Source organism: Cervus canadensis, chromosome 24 (assembly GCF_019320065.1).
Source record: "Cervus canadensis isolate Bull #8, Minnesota chromosome 24, ASM1932006v1, whole genome shotgun sequence".
In the NCBI taxonomy this organism is placed as follows: Eukaryota; Metazoa; Chordata; class Mammalia; order Artiodactyla; family Cervidae; genus Cervus; species Cervus canadensis.
Window position 1 is genome coordinate 2,974,228 of NC_057409.1, and position 24,768 is coordinate 2,998,995.

Genomic DNA, 24,768 nt, shown 5'->3' on the forward strand with positions numbered 1-24,768 from the left:
CAGATGAGCAAGGGGCGGCTCAGGCCTTTAAGGAGCTTCTAGTTTTACTGCAGATACAAGTATCCATAAGCAGGTGTTTCAGTACAATGCAGAGACCCCACGGGTCAGGTGAGCTCCTGCCACTGTAGGAGGTGGAGAGAGGCTCCAGGCTGCATTCGTGGGTGAAGGGGGTCTCTAGGTTCTATTAGTGCAGGTTTTCTAAAATGAACTCACTGAAGCCTGAACATAACCAGTAGATGAATAGGGGTCACTGACAGCTTCTAATCAGAGGAATGAAAATGAAAAGTGTTAGTCACCGGGTCGTGTCTGACTCTTTGCGATCCCATGGACTGTGTGGCCCGCCAGAATCCTGTATCCATGGAATTCTCGGGGCAAGCATATTGGGAGTAGGTAGCCATTCCCTTCTCCAGGGGATCTTCCCGACCCAGAGATCCAACCTGGGTCTCTCCCACTGCAGGCGGATTCTTTATCACCTGAACCACCAGGGAAGCCCCCTAAGACGAACAAAAGGGTCAAATCTGTATTTGTTGGTAGGCTAGTGGATGCAAACGGTAAGGCAAAACTAAAGGACACCGGCAAAGAGGCTGAATTATGAATAGGAAGGTTGATCAGGAGACAGAATTTAGCAATGCCTGCGATTACTTAGGGAGAATATGTAAAGAGGCAAAGATGAACCAACACTCCAAGCAGCTGGACGAGAGGAAGCAACCGGCAGCGGCCCTCTGAAGAGAAGAGTTAGAGGAGATTTAGCAGAGACTGGTGTCCTGGGAGCCAAATGAATAAAGAGAAGGCAGCGACAAGGAGGATCAAGAACGAGAAAGCGGCTGCGTTCAATGCCGTACAGAGGTCACAGGCGTCCCCCTGGTTTGGCAATAAGTGACCTTTGTCGGGGCAATTTCTGTGGTAATAGGTGAGGGCGGGAGCTCCACGGCAATAAATGAGAGGGAACGCGGGAGGAGGGAAAAGCCAAGGTGAGGCGACGAATTAAGAGACCCTAGCGCGGTGCCCTCACTCGCCCTGGGGAATTTCCAAGGCTAGAGTCGGGAGCTGGTGTGGCGAAAGGAACCTTCCCAGACAGGGCTCTGGATGCCGCCTAGGAAACCTGTCTGCCTCGCAACCCTTAGGTAGGCGCAGCTCCAAGGTCAGGGTCACCTCAGGCCTCCGCCACCCGTCACCTTGACGACCAACTGAAAAAAAAAACCATAAAAAAAACCCGGAAAGAACGGAAGTAGTCAGATCATCTCGCGATATCTGGTGCGCCGGCGCCGTCGGCCTTCCGGGCCTGGGACAGGCGGCCGGCTATCGCGAGACTTGCCTGGGAGAGAGAGAGGGTGGGGGGGCGGTGGGGGAGGGGCTCTGAGCGCGGGGCCCGACGGTCCGGAAAGCTGGAGCGGCTGCTGCTGGCGGGGGAACATGTCGGAGTCAGAGCTCGGCCGGAAGTGGGACCGGTGTTTGGCGGACGCCGTCGTGAAGATAGGTGAGGGGCGCCTCGTCGTGTCCGGCGGGCGCCGCCGGGAGCCGAGTCGTCGGCACGGGGGCCCGCTGACTGGGAGGGTGGAGGAGAAGCCCCGTGAGAGGTCCACTCGGGGGGTGAGAGGTCAGGCCGTTCGGCCTGTTCCAGCCACTCAGGCCGGGGCTCGGGGCCCCCGGGGGCCCAGGTCACTTGGGCGGGCTGGGGGACACGGGCCGCAGGAGCCTGGGGGGCTGCCCGAAGTGGGAGGGCTGCAGCTGCGGCAGCCCCGGAGAAGTGGGGGTCGCGTCGGCAGGCGGCCGGAGAGCTGCGGGGCTCTGCGAGTGGAAGCGGCGTGCACAGGGGCCAGGGGCTGGGGGTTCTCCCTGGGGTCACGCCCTCTGAGGCCACGTTGCTCCCCTGCTGAATCAAAAGTGCCTGCCGAGAAGGTCATCTGCAAGCCTTTTATAGATTCTGCCAGGCCTCACGTGGGTCGCTGCCATTCCCGACTTGGAACCCGATTTATCAGCCTCGTAGTAGTTTGAGGCCTGAAAGCGGGGACATTAGTGCTGTTCATCTGGAAGGAGAATCGACTTGAAAAGTTAAGAAGCTGATTGGTCCCCTTTGAGCCCGTCGTGTCACTCGTGTAGCCTTTTAACATGCTCTCCGTGACGACACAGACTGAAGTCAGTGCTCGGAGGGGGAGTTCAGTTCAGGCGCTCAGTCGTGTCCTACTCTCTGCAACCCCATGGACTGCAGCACGCCAGGCCTCCCTGTCCTTCACCAACCCCTGGAGTTTACTCAAACTCCTGTTCATCCAGTCAGTGATGCCATCCAACCATCTCATCCTCTGTCGTCCCTTTCTCCTCCTGCCTTCAGTCTTTCCCAGCATCAGGGTCTTTTCCAGTGAGTTGGTTCTTCGCATCAGGTGGCCAAAGTATTGCAGCTTCAGCTTCAGTGTCAGTCCTTCCAATGAATATTCAGGACCGATTTCCTTTAGGATGGACTGGTTGGGACTTGGAACCTGATTAATCAGCCTCGGAGTAGTTTGAGGCCTGAAAGCGGAGACATTAGTGCTGGTCATCTGGAAGGAGAATTGACTTGGAAAGTTAAGAGGCCGATCGGTCTCATTTCAGCCTGTTGTGTCCCCCGTTGTAGCCTTTTAACATGTGCTCCGTGACGACACAGACTGTGAAGTCAGTGCTCCGAGGGGAGAGGGAAACTGTTTTGCTAAGGGCCAGACTGTGCCCAGTGTGCAGGTTAAGTGAAGGGGTTGGATCAGGGCCTGGTGGGGGTTTAGCTGCTCGGTCGTGTCTGACTCTGTGACCCCGTGGACTGTGGCCCGCCAGGCTCCTCTGTCCATGGGATTTCCCGGGCACGAACACTGGAGTGGGTTGCCATGCCCTCCTCCAGGGGGTTTTCCTGACCCAGGGATCAAACCCGGGTCTTCTGCATTACAGGCAGATTCTTTACTGATCGAGCTATGAGGGAAGCCCATTGATCAGGGCTTAATCAATGGCAAAGTTGGGAATTTAACCCAGGTATTTTGGCTTCATGTCCCATGCTTTTCTTCAATACTCTTATTACCTGAATTTGGTATTTTAGTATGAAAGGAAAGTCTTGAAGAGTATTTAAGAGGATTTAGGATTGTGCTCTTGAATGAAAATATTGGAAAAGAAATAAAACTGTAAGCAGGGATGTTTTCTGGTTTATTCACTGTTGTAGCTTCAGCCCACAGAAGAGTGCTTAATAAAAAATGTTGAGAATGAGTCAGTAAGTGAATTTATTGCAGCTTTCACTTCACCACTTGCCAGCTGTGTGATTTGGGGCAAGTTATTTAACCTCTCTGTGCCTGCTTCCTAATTTTTATTGAGTAAATTGGCCATAATATTACTATCTTACAGAGTTGTTTTGAGGATTAAATGCATGAGTTTATGTAGAGGCTTAACTGTGAAATGGGGATTAAGAGACAGGTTTACCTAAAAGGATGCTGGATGTTGAAGGACAGAAAAGCGTACAAGATATTTGTGCAATGCCCGGCACTTACTAGGTAGTCAGTAAACAGCGATAGTAATAATTGTTGATGTTAGTATCATGCCACTGATGATCAGGCTTCTCAGGTGGCTCAGTGGTAAAGAATTTGCCTGCCGACTTAGGAGACACAGGAGACATGGGTTCGATCACTGGGTTGGGAAGATCCCCTGGAGGAGGAAATGGCAGTCCACTCCAGTATTCTTGCCTGGAGAATCTGATGGACAAAGGAGCCTGGCGGGCTGCAGTCCATGGAGTCGCAGAGTCGACCTGACTGAGCGACTGAGCGTGTGCATGCACACACACTGATGATCACCTGAGGCGGTGAGTGGTGTGTGTCATTCGTGAGTGGGACGTTGGGGGGGTGGGGGCATACACAGGTGGAATAATTAAATGAAGCATGAAGTGACACTCAGCTGTGTCCGAGTCTTTGTGACTCCATGCACTATACAGTTCGTGGAATTCTCCAGGCCAGAATTCTGGAGTGGGTAGCCTTTCCCTTCTCAAGGGGATCTTCCCAACCGGGGTATCGAACCCATGTCTCCCGCGTAGCAGGCGGATTCTTTACTAGTTGAGCCACAAGGGAAGCCCAAATGAAGCATGGTGATATGTAATTACAGATGAAAAGTAAAATGAGTTATTCCAATTCTTTGCTATAGAGCTATTATTATAAATCAAGTAACTGCAGTGGTAGGTTGGGAGAAATGAGCCTTTAGCAGAGCTTTGGATAATGACCTGGATGGTTAGGGAGAGCGGAAGAACTTGCGCAAAGGCTGTTTAAACTTTTATAGAGGAGGAAACTGAGGCGCGGAGAGGTTAAGTGGCTAGAAGTGAGGAGCTGGGGTTAGCGCTCAGGCCTTCCGATTTCAGCACCCACTCCTCCCTAAAGAAGGCTAACTTGAGTGGAGTCAGAATTGTGAAATATCTTAGAGAGATTCTGCTTTTTCTTGAAGCTTTTTGAGTTGCCTTTGACGTTTTCACATGCATTCTGCATATTCACCACCTCTGTCTTAAAAATCTGTTACTTTCTGCTCCCAGGGCTCAGCAAGTGGAGGCTGGTGGGGGATCATGAGCTGATTAACACATACATACTGAGCTGTGGGCCAGCCAGTGGGCAAATAGAGAAGCAGAAGGCATTTTACTGCCCTTAACAGGGAACTGATGTGATGTAAATGGAATTTTGGTATGATTGTTCTGGCAGTGTTTTATACAGAACAGATCAGGAGTAGAGAAGGCTGCGAATGTGAAGTGAAAAGTCTGAACTGTTAGACTACAAAGGAGTGGGTATATTTGAGAAACTTCACAAACTTTACCCCCCCATTTATGGAATGGAGATAGTAACACCCACCTCCTAGGCCAGCACAGTGCCAGGCACATACCAGGAAGTGAATAAACGCTGTTTTCTTTATCTTCTCTCCAACTAGGTTAACTTTGTCACATTCCGTTTCTTATAATAAAGATGACTCCAAGGTTAGAACTTGGTTCAGCGGTGATGTCATTGATCAGAAATTGGAAGTAAAGCAGGAGGGGTGCATGTGCACCTCATTCCACTCAGTTACATCTGGGACTTAGTAACTGATCGTGTGAGGTGGCAGGAGAGAGACTGTAGGGAGAAGAAAAGCTCGTAATTTTGGTGTTTTTTCTGCTTTCATGGTTGGATTTGTTTGAGAATGGTAATGAGGTTGAGAAGAGGTGTTTTGTTTTTGTTTTTTTTTTTAAGATTTTACTTATGTATTTTTGGCTGCGCGGGGTCTTTACTGCTACGCGGGCTGCTCTCTAGTTGCGGTGTGCCGGTCTCCTCCTGGAGTGGTTTTTCCTGCGGAGCTGGGCTCTAGGGCGTGCGGGTGTCAGTCGTTTTGCACGTGGGCTCCGGCTCTAGAGCGCAGGCGCAATATTTGTGGCGCACGCGCTGAGTTGCTCTGTGGCAGGTGGGGGTCGTCCTGGATCAGGGATCGAACCGACGTCTCCTGCACTGGCAGGCGGACTCTACCACTGAGCCACCAGGGAAGCCCCGCGAAGGGGTTTCTAATTTTGCGGGAGAAGCTGAGTTCAGATTTTGAGGAGATATCCCTTAAGTAATGGACTTCGAGGAAGGATATGAGAAATGCAGTGCGGAAGTGTAATTCTGGGAGGCTTCCGTCTAAGAGGATTGAGACTGGGATGAACGTTCTTCCGTCATGAGTGTTTTAGTTCTCATTCCTATAGGCAATGAGATTATAGAACTCTTGAAACCTCTCTGGCTGCCTGCTTTTCTGGTGCTTCAAAATGGAGATGGAAACTCAGGGAATGGCAGCCTGCCATAAGATAGAGGTTTGGTCGAAGACATAGGTAGGGAAGAAGGGCCAAGGCAGGCTTTCAGCTGCGTGTGGATAATTTCATATTTTCTGGCTTGAAAGAGACAAAAGGGAAGTCCAGGTGAGTGGACAGCTCCCTTGGTGAGCACTGCTGTTGGGCACCTTCCACCTAAGTATTTTCAGTCTTTCCCCGCTGGTTTGCTGAAAAATGAATGTTTTATTATTATTTTTAAAAATTGAGTTTGTTTTTTTTTTGCCATGAACTGTTGTTGGTTTTGTCTGTTTTTTATTGGAGTATAATTACTTGACAATGCTGTATTCCCTTCTGCTTTACAGAGAAGCGATGCAGCTATACGGTACTTCTATCCCCTCCCTCCCCCAGCCCCACCCGCTGGGTCCCGCGGAGCCCCCAGAGCTCCGTGCGCTGTGCAGCGGGTTCCCACTGGCTGTTCTACACAGGGTGGAGTGAAAAAGGACTCTTTCCCTTGCTCACGTGTAGCCTGGATACTGTACAGCTGATAAAGAGCTCTCGGAAGCGTGTACTTTAGGCACAGGTTTTAAAACTGTTCTTCAAGGATTTACTCTGAAGCTTGAGTAATGTTGTCATGTAAATTGTCCTATAGGAAGAGCTACATTTATTTATAAATACCCCCTCCCTTACCTATCATAGGGAAAGCAATTTTATTTCTCCCATATTCTGGATTTAAAATACCTATTTATTTCTGTTTAACAGTAGTATGTCGGGTAGAAATTTTCTAATACGGTTTTACCTGGTGTATTGAGCCTATTAAATCAAGGAAACAAAACACACACCTCCCTGTAAGAGGCACAGTAGGCCATCGCTCATTGCACAACTGTTTGTCTTCTTTCTCACTCCTTCCTTTTCCTTGCTCCCTCCCACATTTCTACCTTTCCCTTTGGCCTCCATTCTTATTCCCGCTACTGCCACCCATTAGCATTGTCTAGTTTTTCTATACCTAGAGGTTAATTTTTTTTTTTTAATAAGCTTGCTAGTATTTAAGAAGTTCCTAGGTATCCTATTTATTCTCCATCACATCACTATTTTTTGTTAATAGCTCATATCACCATCTGAAATTTGCAGTCTGTTTCTTTACTTGATTGTCCCCCGACCCTAGAATGTAGAATGAGAGTCAGAGACTGTTTTGTTCACTGTTGACCCCCAGCCTCTGGCATACAGGAGACATACAATAATTATTGTTAAATGAATGAGATGCATTGCTGGAAATTTTGTAGGCTGTATTCTCTGCCCATACTTGCTACCCAGTATGTTTATTAACTGAATGAATTAGCTCTTAAATTTTAAAAGTCCAAGTAAGGTCGATTTCATATGAATTTCTGCCAGTTCACACCTTGATCACGTGGGCTTGTACTCTTGGAACTTTTACCAACTTTTAAAATTTCACATGGGCATGTAAATTAGTGTCAGTGATCTTAATAATAAAGTAGTATTAGAAATATCTGGGACTAGTCAGCGCGGAAATGTAAACCAGAGAGCACTTTTTTATTTAAACAAGGAGAGGGTGGTGTTGGTGTAAGTGGTAGTGCCAAAGCCTTATTGCAGGAAATGAAAAGGGAGTGAAGAATATTACATTTTATGAATAGCATGTTCCGTTAGTTTTATGTGAATGCATCATTAATAGTTTTTGCTAATTTTACGGATTTGTTTTTAAGTTTTATCAGGTTTATTGAATGCTCTGGTTTTCTTCGGCACTTGCCTCACGGGCTGTGCCATTTGTTTTTCTTGTACACTCTAAGTAGTTAAGTCTCTGTGCGCCCTCGTGAATAAGATACCCGTTTTGCTGGTGAGACTGGCAGGCGTGTATAGTGCTCACATCAGAGGCTTGGTAGTTCTGGGACGGGGCTGGCGCCCTCACCTTGTGCTTGTCACTCTGCACTGGACAGAAGTTCTGTTTTTTCTTTCCCAGTGAAAGTGAGATTCTAGGAGATGAGAAAAATCAGGGTTATGAGCCTTACGGAGGTCCTTCCTTGCAAGTTGAGAATTTCTAAGCCCTGAAAGTGTAAGCCATGGAAGCCTTGTCACTGCCCTCAGAGTCCTGTTACAGCTCACTCTTGAGTGCAGAAGGCCTGCGGTGGCAGACTGTGACCTCGTGACCACGTTGATGTCCGTGTGACAGAGGCCAGGGCCCCACATTCGCTGGGAGACGCTCTGAGGGAAGTCTCCTTCTGGCACTCGTGATGAATTTGGAGGCCAGGCTCCTCTGTCCGTGGGATTTCCCAAGCAAGAATACTGGAGTGGGTTGCCATTTCCTTCTCCAGGGGATCTTCCTGACCCAGAGATTGAACCTGGGTCTTCTGCATTACAGGCAGATTCTTTACCATCTGAGGCACCAGGGAACCCCATTTGGAGGCCTTGAAAAGCTGTCGCCTTGGCTGTGGTTCCTCCTCTGCCTCATTTCACCCCCCTGTGAGAACAGAGTAAGGAATATCTAGTATCTGATCCACATATGGGCTGGGAAATCCAAAAGAGAGGAAAGAGATGTCATGGTTGGCAAAGGGGTTTCCCAACACCATGACTTTCCTGAAAAAGGCTGCTCTTGGAGGCTGGGTGTGTTGAGCATAAGGAAGAATGCGAGCCGTGGACATTTATAAGCAGCCCCTAGAATGTATTCCTTTTAATGGACTGTGATAGCCTTCACATTTCCTTTTCTGTTGCCTGATTTTTTTCGTTAGAAACAAAAGCACCATTGGGGACCTCCCTGTGCCTTAGTTTCCTCAGGTATAAAGTGGTAGTCGTCACAGTCAGGATGGAGTGAGATAATCTTTATAGAGCGCTTGGTCCATTACTTGCTCTTGGTAACTCGCTGCAGGCCTTGAATGAAGGCTAACAGTCCTAAGGTAATGAACACATTTGCTCTGAGTGTGAACACTGCGGGTAAAATGGAAGTCTGACAATCGGTATTTCAGTTTATAAACATAATAGTAATTATTAATGTGTATGTCCCCCAACAGTTTAATACCAGGCATTGTGGAAAGTCCACGCTTCCTGAGGAATGTGAAAAGCAGGTGGTGGCACTGGAGTCCAGTCTTAGAGAATATGTAGGTGTTCAGTGGGCTAATGGGTGGAGGTCTGTATTTCAGGCCTCAGAAACTGTCCAGGAAAAGTCCCAGAGGAGAGAGACTGGCTCCTTCTGGGAATGATGATGACGACTACCAGTTATTGAGCACTTAGTGTGGACCACGCACTGTGATAAGCCTGTGACGTCATCTCATTTGATCTTCATAATGTTGTGAGGTGTTTTCCCCCAGTTTTTTTATTGTGATGAAATACATGTAATGAGATTAGCCATCTAATGGGATAGGTAAGTTAGGAGTTTGAGATTAACATATATACACATTACTATGTGTAGCATAAACAACAAGATTCTACTGTATGGCACAGGGAAATGTATTCACTATCTTGTAATAATCTATAATGGGAAAAAACCTGAACACACACACGTATGTGTAAAACTGAATCACTTTGCTGTGTACCTGAAACTAACACATTGTCAATCAACTGTCCTTCAATAAAAACATTAAGCAATTTTAATTTAAATGAGAAACTTGAAGTTGACCATTTAAGCATCTACAGTGCACTATTAGATGGTATTAAATAGGCTCGCAGTATTGTGCAGTCAGTACCGCCTTCTGTCTCCGTAATGCTTCATCTTGTGAGACTGAAACTCTGCCCAGGTAACAGTAACTCTCCGCTCTCACGCCCAGCCCCTGGCAACCACTCTCTTTTCTGTTTCTGTGATTTTGACTGCTCCTAACTACCTCATGTAACCAGAATCTGACAGTATTTGTCTTTTAGAGATTGCCTTACTTCGTGTTAAGGGCTTCCCTGGTGGATCAGATGGTAAAGAATCTGCCTACAATGCGGGAGACCCAGGTTCAGTCCCTGGGTTGGGAAGATCCCCTGGAGAAGGGAATGTCTTCTATCGTCTCCAGTATTCGTGCCGGGAGAATTCCACGGAAAGAGAGGAGCCTGGCAGGCTACAGTCCGTGGGGTCGAAAAGAGTTGGACGTGCCAAAGGGTGTTCACACTGCTGCTCAGCCGTGCTCGTCTCACACGCCAGCAGGGGTGTGCTCAGAACCCTTCCAAGACAGCACTCTGCGGTACATGGACCAAGAACGTCCACATGTACAAGGTGGGTTTTGAAGAGGCAGAGAAACCAGAGACCAAATTGCCAACATTTGTTGGATCATGGAGAAAGCAAGGGAGTTCCAGAAAAATGTCTACTTCATTGACTATGCTAAAGCCTTTGACTATGTGAATCACAACAAACTGGAAAATTCTTAAAGAGATGGGAATACCAGACCACCTTGCTTGTCTCCTGAAAAACCTGTATGCGGGTCAAGAAGCAACAGTTAGAACCAGACGTGGAACAACTGTCTGATTCTAAATTGGGGAAAGAGTATGAGAAGGCTGTGTATTGTCACCCTGCTTATTTAATTTCTATACAGAGTACATCATGTGACATGCCAGGCTGGATGAATCACAAGCTGGAATTAAGATTGCTGGGGAAAATACCAATAACCTCACATATGCAGATGATACCATTCTAAAGGCAGAAAGTGAAGAGGAACTAAAGAGCCTCCTAAAGAGGGTGAAAGAAGAGAGTGAGAAAGTTGGCTTAGAGCTCAACATTCAGAAAACTAAGATCATGGAATTCAGTTCCATCACTTCATGGCAAATAGATAGGGAAAAAAATGGAAACAGTGGTAGATTTTATTTTCTTGGGCTCCAGAATCACTGCAGATGATGATTGCAGCCATGAAATTAAAAGACCCTTGCTCCTTGGAAGGAAAGCAATGACAAACCTAGACAACGTATTAAAAAGCAGAGATGAAAAAAAATAAATAAATAAATTAAAAAAATAAAAAGCAGAGATATCACTTTGCCTAAAAGGTCTGTCTAGTCAAGGCTATGGTTTTTCCAGTGGTCATGTATGGATGTGAGAGTTGGACTATAAAGAAAGCTGAGCCTTGAAGAATTGATGCTTTTGAACTGTGGTGTTGGAGAAGACTATTGAGAGTCATTTGGACTGCAAGGAGATCCAACCAGTCCATCCTAAAGGAGATCAGTCCTGAATATTCATTAGAAGGACTGATGCTGAAGCTGAAGCTCCAGTACTTTGGTCACCTGATGCAAAGAGCTGTTGGAAAAGATCCTCATGCTGGGAAACATGGAAGGCAAAAGGAGAAAGGGGCAGCAGAGGATGAGATGGTTGGATAACGTCACCAACTCAATGAAGATGAATCTGAGCAAACTTGAGATGGTGACGGACAGGGAAGCCTGGTGTGCTGTGTCCATGGGGTCTCAAAGTGTCGGGCACGCCTTGGTGACTGAACAACAGCGGCAGTTCCTTTTGACTTGTTTGAGGATCTGCCGCACTATCTTCCACAGTGACCGTACCATTTTATTTTCTCAGCAACACTGCACATGAGTCCCAGTTTCTTCACATCCTCAGCAATGTAGCCATCATAATCAGTGTAGTGTAGTATCTTGTTGTAACTTTGATTTGGATTTATCTAATTAATAATTAGTGATGTTGAGTGCATCTTTTCATATGGTTGTTGGCCACTTGTGTATCTTTGGAGAAATGTCTGTTCGAGCCTTTTGTCCATCTTTGAATTGTTTTTGTTGCACATAGGATTTCTCTGTATGTTCTTATATTAATCCCGTATCAGATCTGTGATTGGCAGGTATTTTCTCCTGTGTATGTGGGATGCCTTTTGCCTCTGCTATTATCTTTTGGTACACAGAATTAAAACATTTTTATGACATCCAGTTTGTCAGTTTTTGTTGACTGATTTTGGTGTCTGAGCAGCAAAAAACCCCCTCTATTTCTCCTCCACTCTCACACTCACAGTTCTTCTAATGTCAGATGTATGGGTATTCCACACCAGGCTATTCTCTGACACTAACTGGGTGTTCTGTAACACAATTCAATTTTGACACTAACAAGACAGCACAGACCCTGTAGGCTCAGGGCTTAGTCCCGAGAGTCTCACTTCAGATGCCAGTCACAAGTACAGCTTGTTCCCGGTGCTTCTGGCTGGCTGTGAATCCGAGGTTCCTGTGCTTCCCTCCTTCAGTTCAGTTCAGTTCAGTCGCTCAGTCGTGTCTGACTCTTTGCGACCCCATGAATAGCAGCACACCAGGCCTCCCTGTCCATCACCAACTCCCAGAGTCTACCCAAACCTATGCCCATCGAGTCGGTGATGCCATCCAGCCATCTCATCCTCTGTCGTCCCCTCCTCCTCCTGCGCTCAATCCCTCCCAGCATCAGGGTCTTTTCCAGTGAGTCAGCTCTTCGCACGAGGTGGCCAAAGTACTGGAGTTTCAGCTTCAGCATCACTCCTTCCAATGAACACCCAGGACCGATCTCCTTTAGGATGGACTGGTTGGATCTCCGGCTTCCCTCCTAGTGGTCAATAATTTGTTATAGTGGCTCACAGAACTCGGGAAAACAGCTTACTTACTAGGCTTCCCTCATAGCTCAGGTGGTGAGGAATCTGCCTGCAATGCAGGAGACCCGGGTTCGATTCCTGGGTTGGGAAGATCCCCTGGAGAAGGAATTGGCAACCCACTCCAGTATTCTTGTCTGGAAAATCACATGGCCAGAGGAGCCTGGTGGGCTACAGTCCGTGGGGTCGCAAGAGTCGGACACAACTTAGCGACTGAACCACCACCACTAGATTACCAGTTTATTACCAAGTATACTAAAGAGTATGAATGAACAGCCAGATGAAGAGATACATTTGGCGAGGTCCCGAAGTGTCCCAAGCCTTGGAGTTTCTGTTTCTATCGAGTTGGGTGTACCTCCCTCCTAGATGTATTCACCATCCTGGAAGCTTTTAGAACCCCATACTTTTCGGGTTTTTCAGAAGCTTCATGACAAAGCCATGATTAATCATGAACTCAGTCTCCAACCCCTCTTCCCTTGGAGGCTGGGGATGGGGCTGAAAATTCCAAGGGTGGCTTGGTCTCTCTAGTGGTCAGCCCTCATCTTGAAGCCATTCAGGAGCCCACCAAGAGTTGCCTCATATAGCCGAAGAACCCAGGAAGTTCTAAACAATCTAGGAGCTCTCTGCCAAAAACTGGAGGCGCAGACCAATATATTTATTTATTTTTTTCCTGTGAGTTCATATCCAGGAAATCATTGCCACATCCATTGTTGTGACACTTTTGTCCTATGTATTTTTTTGCATGTGGATATCCAGTTTTCCTAGGACTGTTTGTTGAAAAGACAGGCCTTTCCCCACTGAATGGTTTTGGTACCCTTGTCAAAAATCTTTTGACCATTTATGTTGTTGTTGTGGTCTATAGCCCTTCAGGCTTCTCTGTCCATGGAATTTTCCAGGCAGGTATACTGGAGTGGGTTGCCATTTCCTACTCAGGGGATCTTCCTGACCCAGGGATTGAGCGCACGTCTCCTGCATCCCCTGCTTTGGCAGCTGGACCCTTTTCCCACTGGGTCACTGGGAAGCCCTGGCCACGTGTGCGGGGGTTTATTTCTAGGCTTCAGGAATTTCCCCTGGAGAAGGGATAGGCTACCCACTCCAGTATTCTTGGGCTTCCCTCATGGCTCAGACGGTAAAGAATCGGCCTGCAATTCGGGATACCTGGGTTCAATCCCTGGGTTGGGAAGATCCGCTGGAGGAGGGCATGACAACCCACTCCAGTATTCTTGCCTGGACAGAGGAGGCCGGTGGGCTATAGTCCACCGGGTCGCAAGAGTCGGACACGACTGAGTGTCTAAGTACAACACAACACAGCTTTGTAGTAAGTTTTGAAATCAGAAAATAGGTCTCCTGGTTTGTTCTTTTTCAAGTTTATTTTGGCTGTTCAGGGTCCCTTGAGATTCCATATGAATTTTAGGATGGGTTTTCTGTTTCTGTGGAAAATGTTGAATGTTTACTTTCAGAAAGAACTCTGCTGTAGCACGAGGAGAATGAATTGGAGAGGGCCAGACCGAGGGCAGGGGATGGGTCAGTAACTATCGCAAAGTCATGTCAGAAGTGGGGTGGTTAGAGGTTGGAGGCGCTCAGGTCTAAGATGAGGGCAGGAGGAGTGGACTGGGGCGGACGTAATGGTGACAGTGTAGCAGAAATGTTTACAGAACTTGATGTGGAGGTTCATGAGCGGAGTCCTCAGGGGCGACGTCAGACCTGCGTGAGTGGAGCACGGAATTGTGGTTGACAATTAGGAGAGGCAGGAGGGGAGCGAGCCCAAGTAACATTTTGCAGTAAATTAACTCCTGATACGTCTTAGATTTGCCTCTGGTTACATGCGACTCAGTCAACAGAGACAGGAGTTACTGCTGTGTCATTGTTCATCTTCATGAAAAGGAAGGTTTTGGCCTTGTTCCTTCCTTGCTAAGAAAGTATTTAGGACAGTAAATGGGTTAGCAGCTGAGCTGCCTTAGAATTAATCAGCAGTTTTGTGTGTTCATCTGATAATCAAGTAAAAGTATAGTTAAGTTGATTGTTTAAGACCGTTTTAATGTTAAAAAATATTATACGGAAAGAGGCCATTGGACAGTCATGGAAAAATAAAGCAGATTATTGTTTTTCTTTAAGTATCAGTTCATCTGATAAATGTGGGTTACCGCGAAGTATTGGTGGCTCACCAAAAGTGCCTTTTGGTGGCCCATGTTTGCAAACTGATCCCTCTCCATTTCATGGAGTGATATCAATTGGTCTAAACTAAAATACTTCAAAGGCTTTTGATTGTTTATAGGTTTGGGTTTCAAATTAGTACATGTTAATTGTTGAATTAGTAGTCGCATTTTGTTTGTTATATGTATTTCTAAACAGTGTTTGGAAGCAGGAATCCTTTTTCCATCTGTGGCAGCAGTGTGAACAATGGAACGTTGTGATCTTGCTAGAGGAGAATTTTCTGTTAGTATTGTAGAATAATGTAATTAGGCCCTATATGGAACTCAAAAACAGATTTGAATTTTTGTTTTGGCTATGGTTTTATGCTTTCCTAAAATGTGGCCTGAAACAGTTTATTGGTAAATATGCTGAATTGCTTTTTCTGGCAAGTGCATTTCAGTATTGAATCCAAGTAAAAATACAAATATTTACTTACAAAAGTCGTTTGGTGTGGTAATAATTTTACCATGGCCATTGACCCACTAGTGAAATGTTAGGGCATTACTAGATTGGATCCTGTTTATTTAAAGGCCAGGAGAGGGGAGAAGAGAGGAAGCTGACATTAACTGAGTACCTGTTATGTGCCACCAGACTTGGCCTGCCATTATATTATCCTGTTTTTACTCTCCTAGCAATTCAGTGAGGAAGTTTATATTATCTCTTGTTCCAGTAAGAAAAATAATGCTCAAAGGTACTTGTAGAAATTGAGAGGTTCATTCAGAAATCCATATGAAAATGTAAACAACCCAAAACAAAGCAGAGAGATGTCTTATTTTTGGCCATGCCAGGTGGCATATGAGATCAGGGATTGAACCTGTGCCCCCTGCAGAGAACATGCGGAGTCTTAACCACTGGATAGCCAGGAAAGTTCCCAAAGCGATTTTTAGGAGAAACAGTTGGAAGACTAACATTACCTGATATCAAGACTTACGGTGAATCTTCAGTAAGCTAGCTGGTGTGGTGTTGGAGACAGGGGTGCACACGTGATCAGTGAGGTCAGCTGGTGTCGAGGAGCAGCCGTGGGTGTGTGGGCAGCCCCGTGGGTGTGTGGGCAGCCCGTGGGGGTGTGGGCAGCCCGTGGGGGTGTGGGCAGCCCCGTGGGGGTGTGGGCAGCCCGTGGGGGTGTGGGCAGCCCCGTGGGGGTGTGGGCAGCCCGTGGGGGTGTGGGCAGCCCCGTGGGGGTGTGGGCAGCCCGTGGGGGTGTGGGCAGCTCACGTGTTTGTGTGCTGGGTCTCTGGCTGCACGCACGCTCTCTCTCGTTGGGGCGCACGGGCTTAGCTGCTCCAAGGCTCGTGGAATCTTCCTGGACTGGCGGATTCTTCACCCCTGAGCCACCAGGGAAGCCTGGTCAATTCATTCTTGACAAAGATGCCAAGGCAGTTTAATGGGAAAAGTAAAATCTTTTCAACAGATTGTGCTAGAGTAACTGTGCATCCATATACAGGGAAAAAATGTACCTCATTATCATACATAAAAATTAACTCAAAGATCACAAAGCTAAAACTAGATAATTCTAAAAGAAAGCATAGGAGAAAAATCTTTGTGACCTTGAACTCAAAAATTTTTCTTTAAAAAACTTTTCTTAGGTCACAGAAAGCAAAATCACAAACAAATTATATGCTGACTGATCAAAATTTTAAACTTGTTCTTTGAAAGACACCATTAAGAGAATAAAGAAGTTGCTTGTTTCCAGAATAAATAAAGAATTCTTAAATTTCATCATAGCAGTAAGAAGACAGTTCATTTAAGAAAATTGGTAAAATATTTGAAAAGATTCTTCACAAAAGTAGTTATACTAATGGCAAAAAAAAAAAAGAAAAGATGTTAACATCAATGGTATGGGATGTGCAAATTAAAATCATAGTGAGATACCACTATACACTGATTAAAATAGTTTAGAAGACTGATAACATTAAGGGTTGACTAAGATATGGAGCAACTGGAATTCTAGTGTACTGTTGATGGGAAGGTGTAATGGCAAAGTCATTTTGTAAAACTGGGAGTTTCTCATAAAGTTAAACATACCATCCACTCATTCTACTCCTGGGTATTTATTTACTCAGAAATGAAAACATGTTCACAAAAAGTCTTGTATATGGATGTTCATAGCAGCTTTATTCATCAAACCCACAAGTGGAAAGAACCCAGGTGTCCATCAACAGGTGAATGGATTAGCAAACATGAACCATCCATGGAATGGATTAGTCACTAATAAAAAGGAACGTGCATACAAAACCATGTATACAACAACACATATACATTTCAAAATCTTTATGTTGAGTGAAATTACCTAGACACAAAAGAGTAGGTATTGCATGACTCCATCTCTATATAAAATTCTAGAAGATACAAAGCAGTCTGCAATGACAGAGTAGGTAAGTGGAGAAGGGTAGAGAGAAGGATGGACTGCAGAGGGTCACGAGGAAGCGGGGGTGATAACAGCACTCTGCTTGTTGATTATGGTGGTAGCTCCCCGTGTGTGTGTGTATACATCTTCCAAACTCATTGAGTTTTACACTTTAAAAGGGTGCAGTTTATTCTACATAAATTATACACCAAAAAGTTATTTAAAACCAAAAAAGAAAAGAAAAGTGAAATGAAAGCAAAAAGATGAAATGTACTCAGTGTTTGTGCAGATATAAGCAACCAGAACCTTCCGACTCAGCTTGTGGGAGTGTGAATCGGTGTGAACACTGGGAAACTGGCAGTATCTCCTGATGCTGACTGTGTGCATCTTAGGACAGAGCGGCTCCAGGCCTGGGTGTGTGCCCAGCAGACATGCGTACATGTGCTCACCAAGTAAGTTACACCAGAACGTTCATAGAGCGTAACTGTTCATAATAGCACCCTCTGGAGACTACCCAGTGCCCATCCACAGAATGGGTTAGTAAACTGTGACACCGCAGTGATGATGAACAAACTGTAGCTATTCACAACTAGTGGTGGGCCAAAGTACATGCTCTCAGACTCTGCTTATAACCAGGCAAAACTACAGTGTGCTTTGAGAAGTCAGAATCTGGTTATCCTCAGATGGAAAGTTTTGACTAGGAGAACCCAAGGCAGACTTCTGGGGGTGTTGGTTATCTTTTGTTTCTTGCTCTGGTTGCTGGTAACATGGGTGTGTTTAGTCTATGAAAATTCATTGAGTGGTACACTTCATTGTACAGCTTTTTGTATATATATGTTATATAGTTCATGAAAAGTTTTAAACAGACATGTACTGTCACAGAAAGGTGTCCTGATAATCATAAAGTGAGAGATGTAAATTTTAGCACATCTTGTGTGAGAAATGGTCCCACTTATATAAATGGAATGATAAACAGTAAGCTTAATCCAGATTACCTCTTGCGGATAATGGTGATGCTTGGTGGGGAGGAGCGTTAACTTGGCTGTACTTACGCTAAGTCGCTTCAGTCGTCTCTCTCTGTGACCCTATGGACCATAACCTGCCAGGCTTCTGTGCTTGGGATTCTGCAGGCAAGAATACTGGAGTGGCTTGCCATCCCCTCCTCCAGGGGATCATAATGTAAGCAAATAAACAATGAGAACAGTTTCTGTTCAAAAAATTATTTATTTAGCTGAGTTGGTTCCTGTAGTTGAGGATTATGAATTTGTTGTTCAGTTGCTCAATCATGCCTCTGACTCTTTGAGACCCCATGAACCACAGCATGCCAGGCTTCCCAGTCTTTTACTGTCTCCCAGAGTTTGCACAAACTCATGTCCGTTGAGTCGGTGATGCCATCTAACTATCTCATTATCTGTTTTCCTCTTCTCCCACTTTCAGTCTTTCCCAGCATCAGGGTCTTTTCAAATGAGTCAGCTCTTCACATCAGGTGCCCAGAGTATTGGAGTTTCAGCTTCAGCATCAGTCTGTCCAATGAATATTCAGTAATCTTTAAATAAATATGTTAAGTCTAGTTTTGTATTTAATAGAGTAGTTTAAAGTGAAAATCTCTCTAAGCTTCTCACTAACTTTGAAATTACATTCAGTTCAGTTCAGTCCAGTCCAGTCACTCAGTCGTATCCGACTCTTTGTGACCCCATGAACTGCAGCACGCCAGGCTTTCCTGTCCATCACCAACTCCCAGAGCCTACTCAGACTCACGTCCATCCCCTCGGTGATGCCCTTCAACCATGCCTATCAATGACGTTTCTCTTTGATTGACAGGTTAATGGGCTTTGCTCTTGGTGGATGTGATATCCCATTGTTGCTTTCCTTGGTTGGCCCCACTTGAATAACCTTCGTAAATCCATAGACTTCTAGAACCATCGATTATTAGAGCCGGTAGGAACTTTAGGAGTTCCTTTGGTCTAGTGTTTTGTTTTGTTTTTAATTTTTATTTATTTTTGACTGTGCTGGACCTTTGTTGCTGTGAGGGCTTTTTCCCTAGTGGTGGCGCCCGGGCTTCTCATCGCGGGGGCTGCTCTTGCTGTGGAGCAGGGGTCCTGGGCGCCAGGGCTTCCGCAGTTGCGGTTCCCGGGCTCCAGGGCACGTGCTCGGCAGCGGTGGCGCACGGGCTTCGTCGTGCACGTCCGCGCCGTGTGGGACCTCAGTTCCCCCGACCGTCAAGTGAACGCGCACCCCCTGCATTACGAGGCGGACTCTTAACCTCTAGGCCACCGGGGAGGTCCTGAGAAAGTGAAGTGCTTTTTAGATAGCGTGATAGAGACAAGAAATAAAGGATAAATAGAGAAACACAGGATAAAGAAAGAGTGTGCTCGTTTTGGCAGCGCATGCACTAATGATGAAGAGATTAGCATGACCCCTGAGTGAGGATGGCACACAGATTCATGACGTGTTCCATGTTTTAAAAGAGGGGGAGGTACAAATTAGGGGGAAAAAAGGAGAAGAAGATGGGATATGAGAATATGGTCAGTCTGAACGGATGACGGGGAGCGAGGTGTGTCGGGAGCGAGGGCAGGGGCGGGGGTCCCAGTGTGGCCCAGGCGCCTATTTAAAGTGAGAGCCCACCACCGAGTTCCTGCAACTGTGTATCTTCAGGTAGGATTTTAAAGCTCTCTGCTTAATAGTTAGCAGTGTATATGGGAGGAATTGAAATGCATCTCATCACTTTTTACTTCAGTTTTCTTTATCCAACCTAAAGCTGTATTAGATTGCTTTGGATAATTTGTAATTATTGTAACACTGACATAATTGTTGATGGATTTGTACATCTACTTTACTTTGGCAAATGTTTATGAGTTACACAACAAATGTTTCTGATTGTTTGTCAGAACCTGCACATATAAAGTACTCGAAATTCCTGTTTGATAGATAGATTTTAAATGATTAACTGAAGCAAATGATTTGAGCAGCATAATTCACTTTTTACTAGGAAGATAGTCCTAAGAAAGCTGCTAGTTTCTTGGCATCATTTCAGGTGACTAAATTGAAGTTAACGAGTTGTAGGAATTTTTGTTTTAACCATTTCAGCCTAAGCCTGTGTGTGAGCTCACAGTATCCCTCTAATTAGAAGTAAAAACACAGGACGTTACCGCTCCACTCTTATGTTGTCCTGACATTAGAATAAATGCTACTAATCATATGCTTTCCCAGAGGAGATTGGCTCCGGCCATTGAAAAAAACCCCAGCGTTTTTCCCCTTGTTCCAGCTGCAGCTTGAAATTCATTTTATTTCAGCTCATATCTTTTGGAAGACTTTTTTTTCTTCACTCAGTATATGAAAGCTAAAATTTTCATTTCTTAATGTATGCAAGTCCAGTGATTTGGAGAGGTTTATTTATGGAGCTTTGTAGAACACTGATGTCTTTAAGACAGATGGGTGGTGGTGTTCAGTCACTGAGTCACGTCTGACTCTGCGACCCCATGGAGTGTAGCACGCCAGCCTTCCCTGTCCTTCACTATTTCCTGGAGTTTGCACAAACTCATGTCCATCGAGTCAGTGATGCCATCCAACCATCTCGTCCTCTGTCGTCCGCTTCTCCTCCTGTTAGTCTTTGCCAGCATCAAGGTCTTTTCCAATGAGTCGCATCAGGTGTAGAATACTACTGTAATAGAAAGTCAGCTGGGTGCTGTTTCCTAAGCCTCATAGTCTTGGGCACCCTGTGAGAACCAAATTGAACAGCTAAGAAAAAGTGGTTTGCTCATGGAAGGCCCCGGAATTCAGGCACTCTTGTGAGTGTTAATCTGGGATAGTAGTCACCATTGGCACCAACAATATGTTAAATGCAAAACCATTGGTTTGTTTAAAAAATATTTGACCCCCATTTCCATCTCTGTGTATCTCTGTGCATGACTGTGTCTTTACCTAAGGATTCCTTAGCTAAGAATCATCATTAAGTGTGGTCACTCCCACTTCTCAGAAACTCCTAAGCCCCGGTCAGAGTCCTGCTTTAACCTGTCCTGCTTACCCTTGGTACCGTCTCTCTCATTTCTGCTCAGCCTGGAATACACAAAGGAGAGAGGGGTGATGAGGAGAGACCAGGGTGTGCAAGATCATATTTTTCAGGCAGAGAAGAGAGAATCTGAAGTCTGGACCTAGCTCCCACCTGGGTTATTGCAGTGGCTTTCTCCTAACTGTTTCTCTGTTTTTGATGGGGCTTTCTTCAAACCTGTCCTCATTGCTGTGTGTGGTCTGTTGTAAAGTACACATCTGATGTGTTGTTTCCCTCCTCAGTTTCTGTCATTGCTTCTCTGTGGCTTGTAATAGAGACTAAGATCCTTCAGTTCAGTTCAGTCACTCAGTCTTGTCCAACTCTTTGCGACCCCATGGACTGCAGCACACCAGGCCTCCCTGTCCATCACCAACTCCCCGAGTTTACCCAAACTCATGTCTATGGAGTTGGTGATGGCATTCAACCATCTCATCCTCTGTCGTCCCCTTCTCCTCCTGCCTTCAGTCTTGCCCAGCATCAGGGTCTTTTCCAATGAGTCAGTTCTTCACATCAGGTGGCCAAAGTATTGGAGTTTCAGCATGAGTCCTTCCTTTGAATATTCAGGGCTGATTTCCTTTAGGATGGACTGGTTGGATCTCCTTGCAGTCCAAGGGACTCTCAAGAGTCTTCTCCAACACCACAGTTCAAAAGCATCAATTCTTCGGCGCTCAGCTTTCTTTATAGTCAAGATCCTTAGTTTCCCATCAAAGACTGTCTTTGTATCTCCTGCCTCACATGTGGTAATTTGGCAGTCAGGAGCTCCTCCAAGTCTTCTTCTTTTGTCACCTCTCCCACTCCCTTCTCTAACCCTCCGGGTGGTTGGGTACCCTTCTCAGTGCCTCTGGCTGGGTCCAGACCTCAGATCCTCTCTTCTCTGCCATCTGCATGGAAAATATGACCCTGCGTACTTCGGTCTCTCCTCAGCACCCGGCTCCCCTTTGTGTATTCCACACTGAGCAGAAACAGCACCTGCTGTTTCCTTATTGTACCTTGTACTTTGAGTTTCTAATTGTCAGTTGATTCCGACACTAGACTGTGAACTTAGTGTGAAAGCCTGTTTCCTGGGGCCTCGCGTAGTGCCTGGCACACGGTGGGTGCTCAGTTTGTGTAATGAAAGACAAGCCCACACGGAATGTTGGCTCGGATGAATTTTGGAAAGTTGTTTCATTTCCTTTGGTAAGTCAGGATGATTATAATGGTTTTCATGTCTCTGAGGAGGCCACACTGGTGGCAGAGGAATGTGGCAACTGAAGACCAGGTCTCTGGAGTCAAATGGCCTGGGTTCCAATCCCAGACATGTGACCCGAGACATTACTTCACCTTTCTGTGTCTCAGTTTCCCAGTCTGTAAAATGGGGCTAATAAGAGAAGCTTATTAAATGTGAAGGTTAAATGCGATGATTGAATCCTGAAGTCTAAGTGCTTAGCAAATACTCTTCACTTTATTGTTGCATTTGTATAAATCAAGTTATATTCTAGCTTTATTAAGGGAATTTTGTATTAAAAGGTTATTTGATGACTTTTAAATAGCACCAGTGTTTTTATAATTATCCAGGTAGAAGTTCTCTGCATTTTCTTTGACAGCCTTCCCCACTGCAGCCCCCAAAACCCCAGATGCGCATACACACACTTAATCAGTTGTTAAATCATGTAGATTTTGCCAACAAAATGTCTCTTCCTTTCCAAGTAATCCTGCACACCTTAGTCGGATGACTCTTCCTAAAGCATAGCGTCAGTCATGTTTTGCCTTTTTAAAAACTCTTCAGGGAAGCCCCCAGCCTGTTGAATTAAGTGCTGTGCAGACTCCTTGGCCCACCTCCTGGTGCTTCAGAGGCTCCGTTCGTCTCCAGCCTTATCTCCTGCTCCCAGGGACGCGCCTTGTGCTTCGGAGTGGCGGCCCCACCCCCATTTCCCTCCCTAGAGCCCTGCTTTTCTGCAGCCACTGGATCGGGGGTGTCCCCCCGCCTCAGCTCTGGCTGTTGAAAGTCTACCATTTAAGGCAACTGACATGCCACCTCTTTCTTGAAGAGTAAAAACAACAACTTCTCAGCTACACATGTTCCCACCTTCCTGTCCACTGGTGGCACCGTCCCTTTCTGAAAGACAAGATTCGCTTTTGTTCAGTTTTCTGGACGCCTCACTTGTTACTCGCTCCTGAGCCCAGGCTCGCCAGGGGAGAGACTGTCTTATTTCTTACTCTTGTTGAACCCAGTATTCTTTTATTTATTTATTTTAATTGGAGGCTAATTACTTTACAGTATTATAGTGGTTTTGCCATACATTGACATGTATCTGCCAGGGGTATACACGTGTTCCCCATCCTGAACCTCCCTCCCCATCCCATCCCTCGGGGTCATCCCAGTGCACCAGCCCTGAGCACCCTGTCTCATGCATTGAACCTGGACTGGCGATCTGTTTCACATATGGTAATATACATGTTTCAATGCTATTCTCTCAAATCATCCCTCCCTCGCCTTCTCCCACAAAGTCCAAAAGTCTGTTCTTTATATCTGTGTCTCTTTTGCTGTCTCACATATAGGGTTATCGTTACCATCTTTCTAAATTCCATATATATGTGTTAGTATACTGTATTGGTGTTTTTCTTTCTGACTTCCTTCGCGCTGTGTAATAGACTCCAGTTTCATCCACCTTGTTAGAACTGACTCAAATGCATTATTTTTAATAGCTGAGTAATATTCCATGGTGTATATGTACCACAGCTTTCTTATCCATTCGTCTGCCAAAGGACATCTAGGTTGCTTCCATGTCCTGGCTATTGTAAACAGTGCTGCGATGAACATTGGGGTACATGTGTCTTTTTCAGTTCTGGTTTCCTCAGTGTGTATGCCCAGCAGTGGTATTGCTGGGTCATATGGCAGTTCTGTTTCCAGTTTCTTTAAGGAATCTCCACACTGTTTTCCATAGTGGCTGTACTAGTTTACATTCCCACCAACAGTGTAAGAGGGTTCCTTTTTCTCTGCACCCTCTCCAGCATTTATTGTTTGTAGACTTTTGGATAGCAGCCATTCTGACCGGTGTGAGATGGTACCTCATTGTGGTTTTGATTTGCATTTCTCTGATAATGAGTGATGTTGAGCATCTTTTCATGTGTTTGTTAGCCATCTGTATGTCTTCTTTGGAGAAATGTCTGTTTAGTTCTTTGGCCCATTTTTTGATTGAGAACCCAGGGTTCTTGCCCTTCAGTGCTCAGTAAGTATTTGTTCTTGAAATGCTTTTTGTGGGAGAAGAACACATTTATAATTACTGTGTGCAATGCACTGTTCTTCCAAGCTTTTTACACATTTTATGTTGTTTCATCCTTGTTCTTTCTTCCCCAGTTAGAGATAGGCACTGGTAGTATTTCTATTTTCAGTACAAAGAAGCTGTTGCCTAGAGAGAGGGTATTTAATTTGTCCAAGGAACGGAGACACCACTAACCAGTATTCTCAATCCTGTTTAACCTGTCTTACCCCCAAATCTACATAACACTATAGCTAAAATGTAACCACTGTGTATCCACTTCCCACTTTTTGAAAAATAAGCACTACATACTCCAAGAAAAAAGAAATTTATCCCTAGAACTGAGGATAGTCTCAGAGGCCTTTGGGACAATATCAAATGCACCATATGTGAATTGTAGGGGTCCCAGAAGAAGAAGAGAAAAAGAAAGGGTATGAGAAAATTTTTGAAGAGATTATATTTGAAAATTTCCCCAATGTGGAAAAGGAAACAGTTGATCAAGTCCAAGAGGTGCAAAGAGTCCCATACAGGATAAAACCAAGGAGAAACAAGCCAAGATACATACTCATCAAACTAACAAAGACTAAACACAAGGAAAGAACCTAGAGGGGTGGGATGGGGAGGGAGACGGGAGAGAGGTTCAGAAGGGAGGGGATGTATGTGTTCGTATG

General features: G+C 45.5%; 1 protein-coding gene and 1 pseudogene across 1 annotated transcript in view; both read left to right on the plus strand.

The window, feature by feature from the left end:
- The first annotated feature begins 1,339 nt into the window (after positions 1 to 1,339).
- MICOS10 (mitochondrial contact site and cristae organizing system subunit 10) overlaps positions 1,340 to 24,768 on the plus strand; it is a 34,785-nt gene continuing 11,356 nt past the window's right edge. Inside the window, exon 1 of the mRNA XM_043445395.1 lies at positions 1,340 to 1,477. Coding sequence (XP_043301330.1) covers positions 1,414 to 1,477 — 64 coding nt within the window. The 5' untranslated portion in view covers positions 1,340 to 1,413. The remainder of the gene's footprint in view (positions 1,478 to 24,768) is intronic.
- On the plus strand, positions 19,179 to 19,274 carry LOC122426903 (annotated as a pseudogene).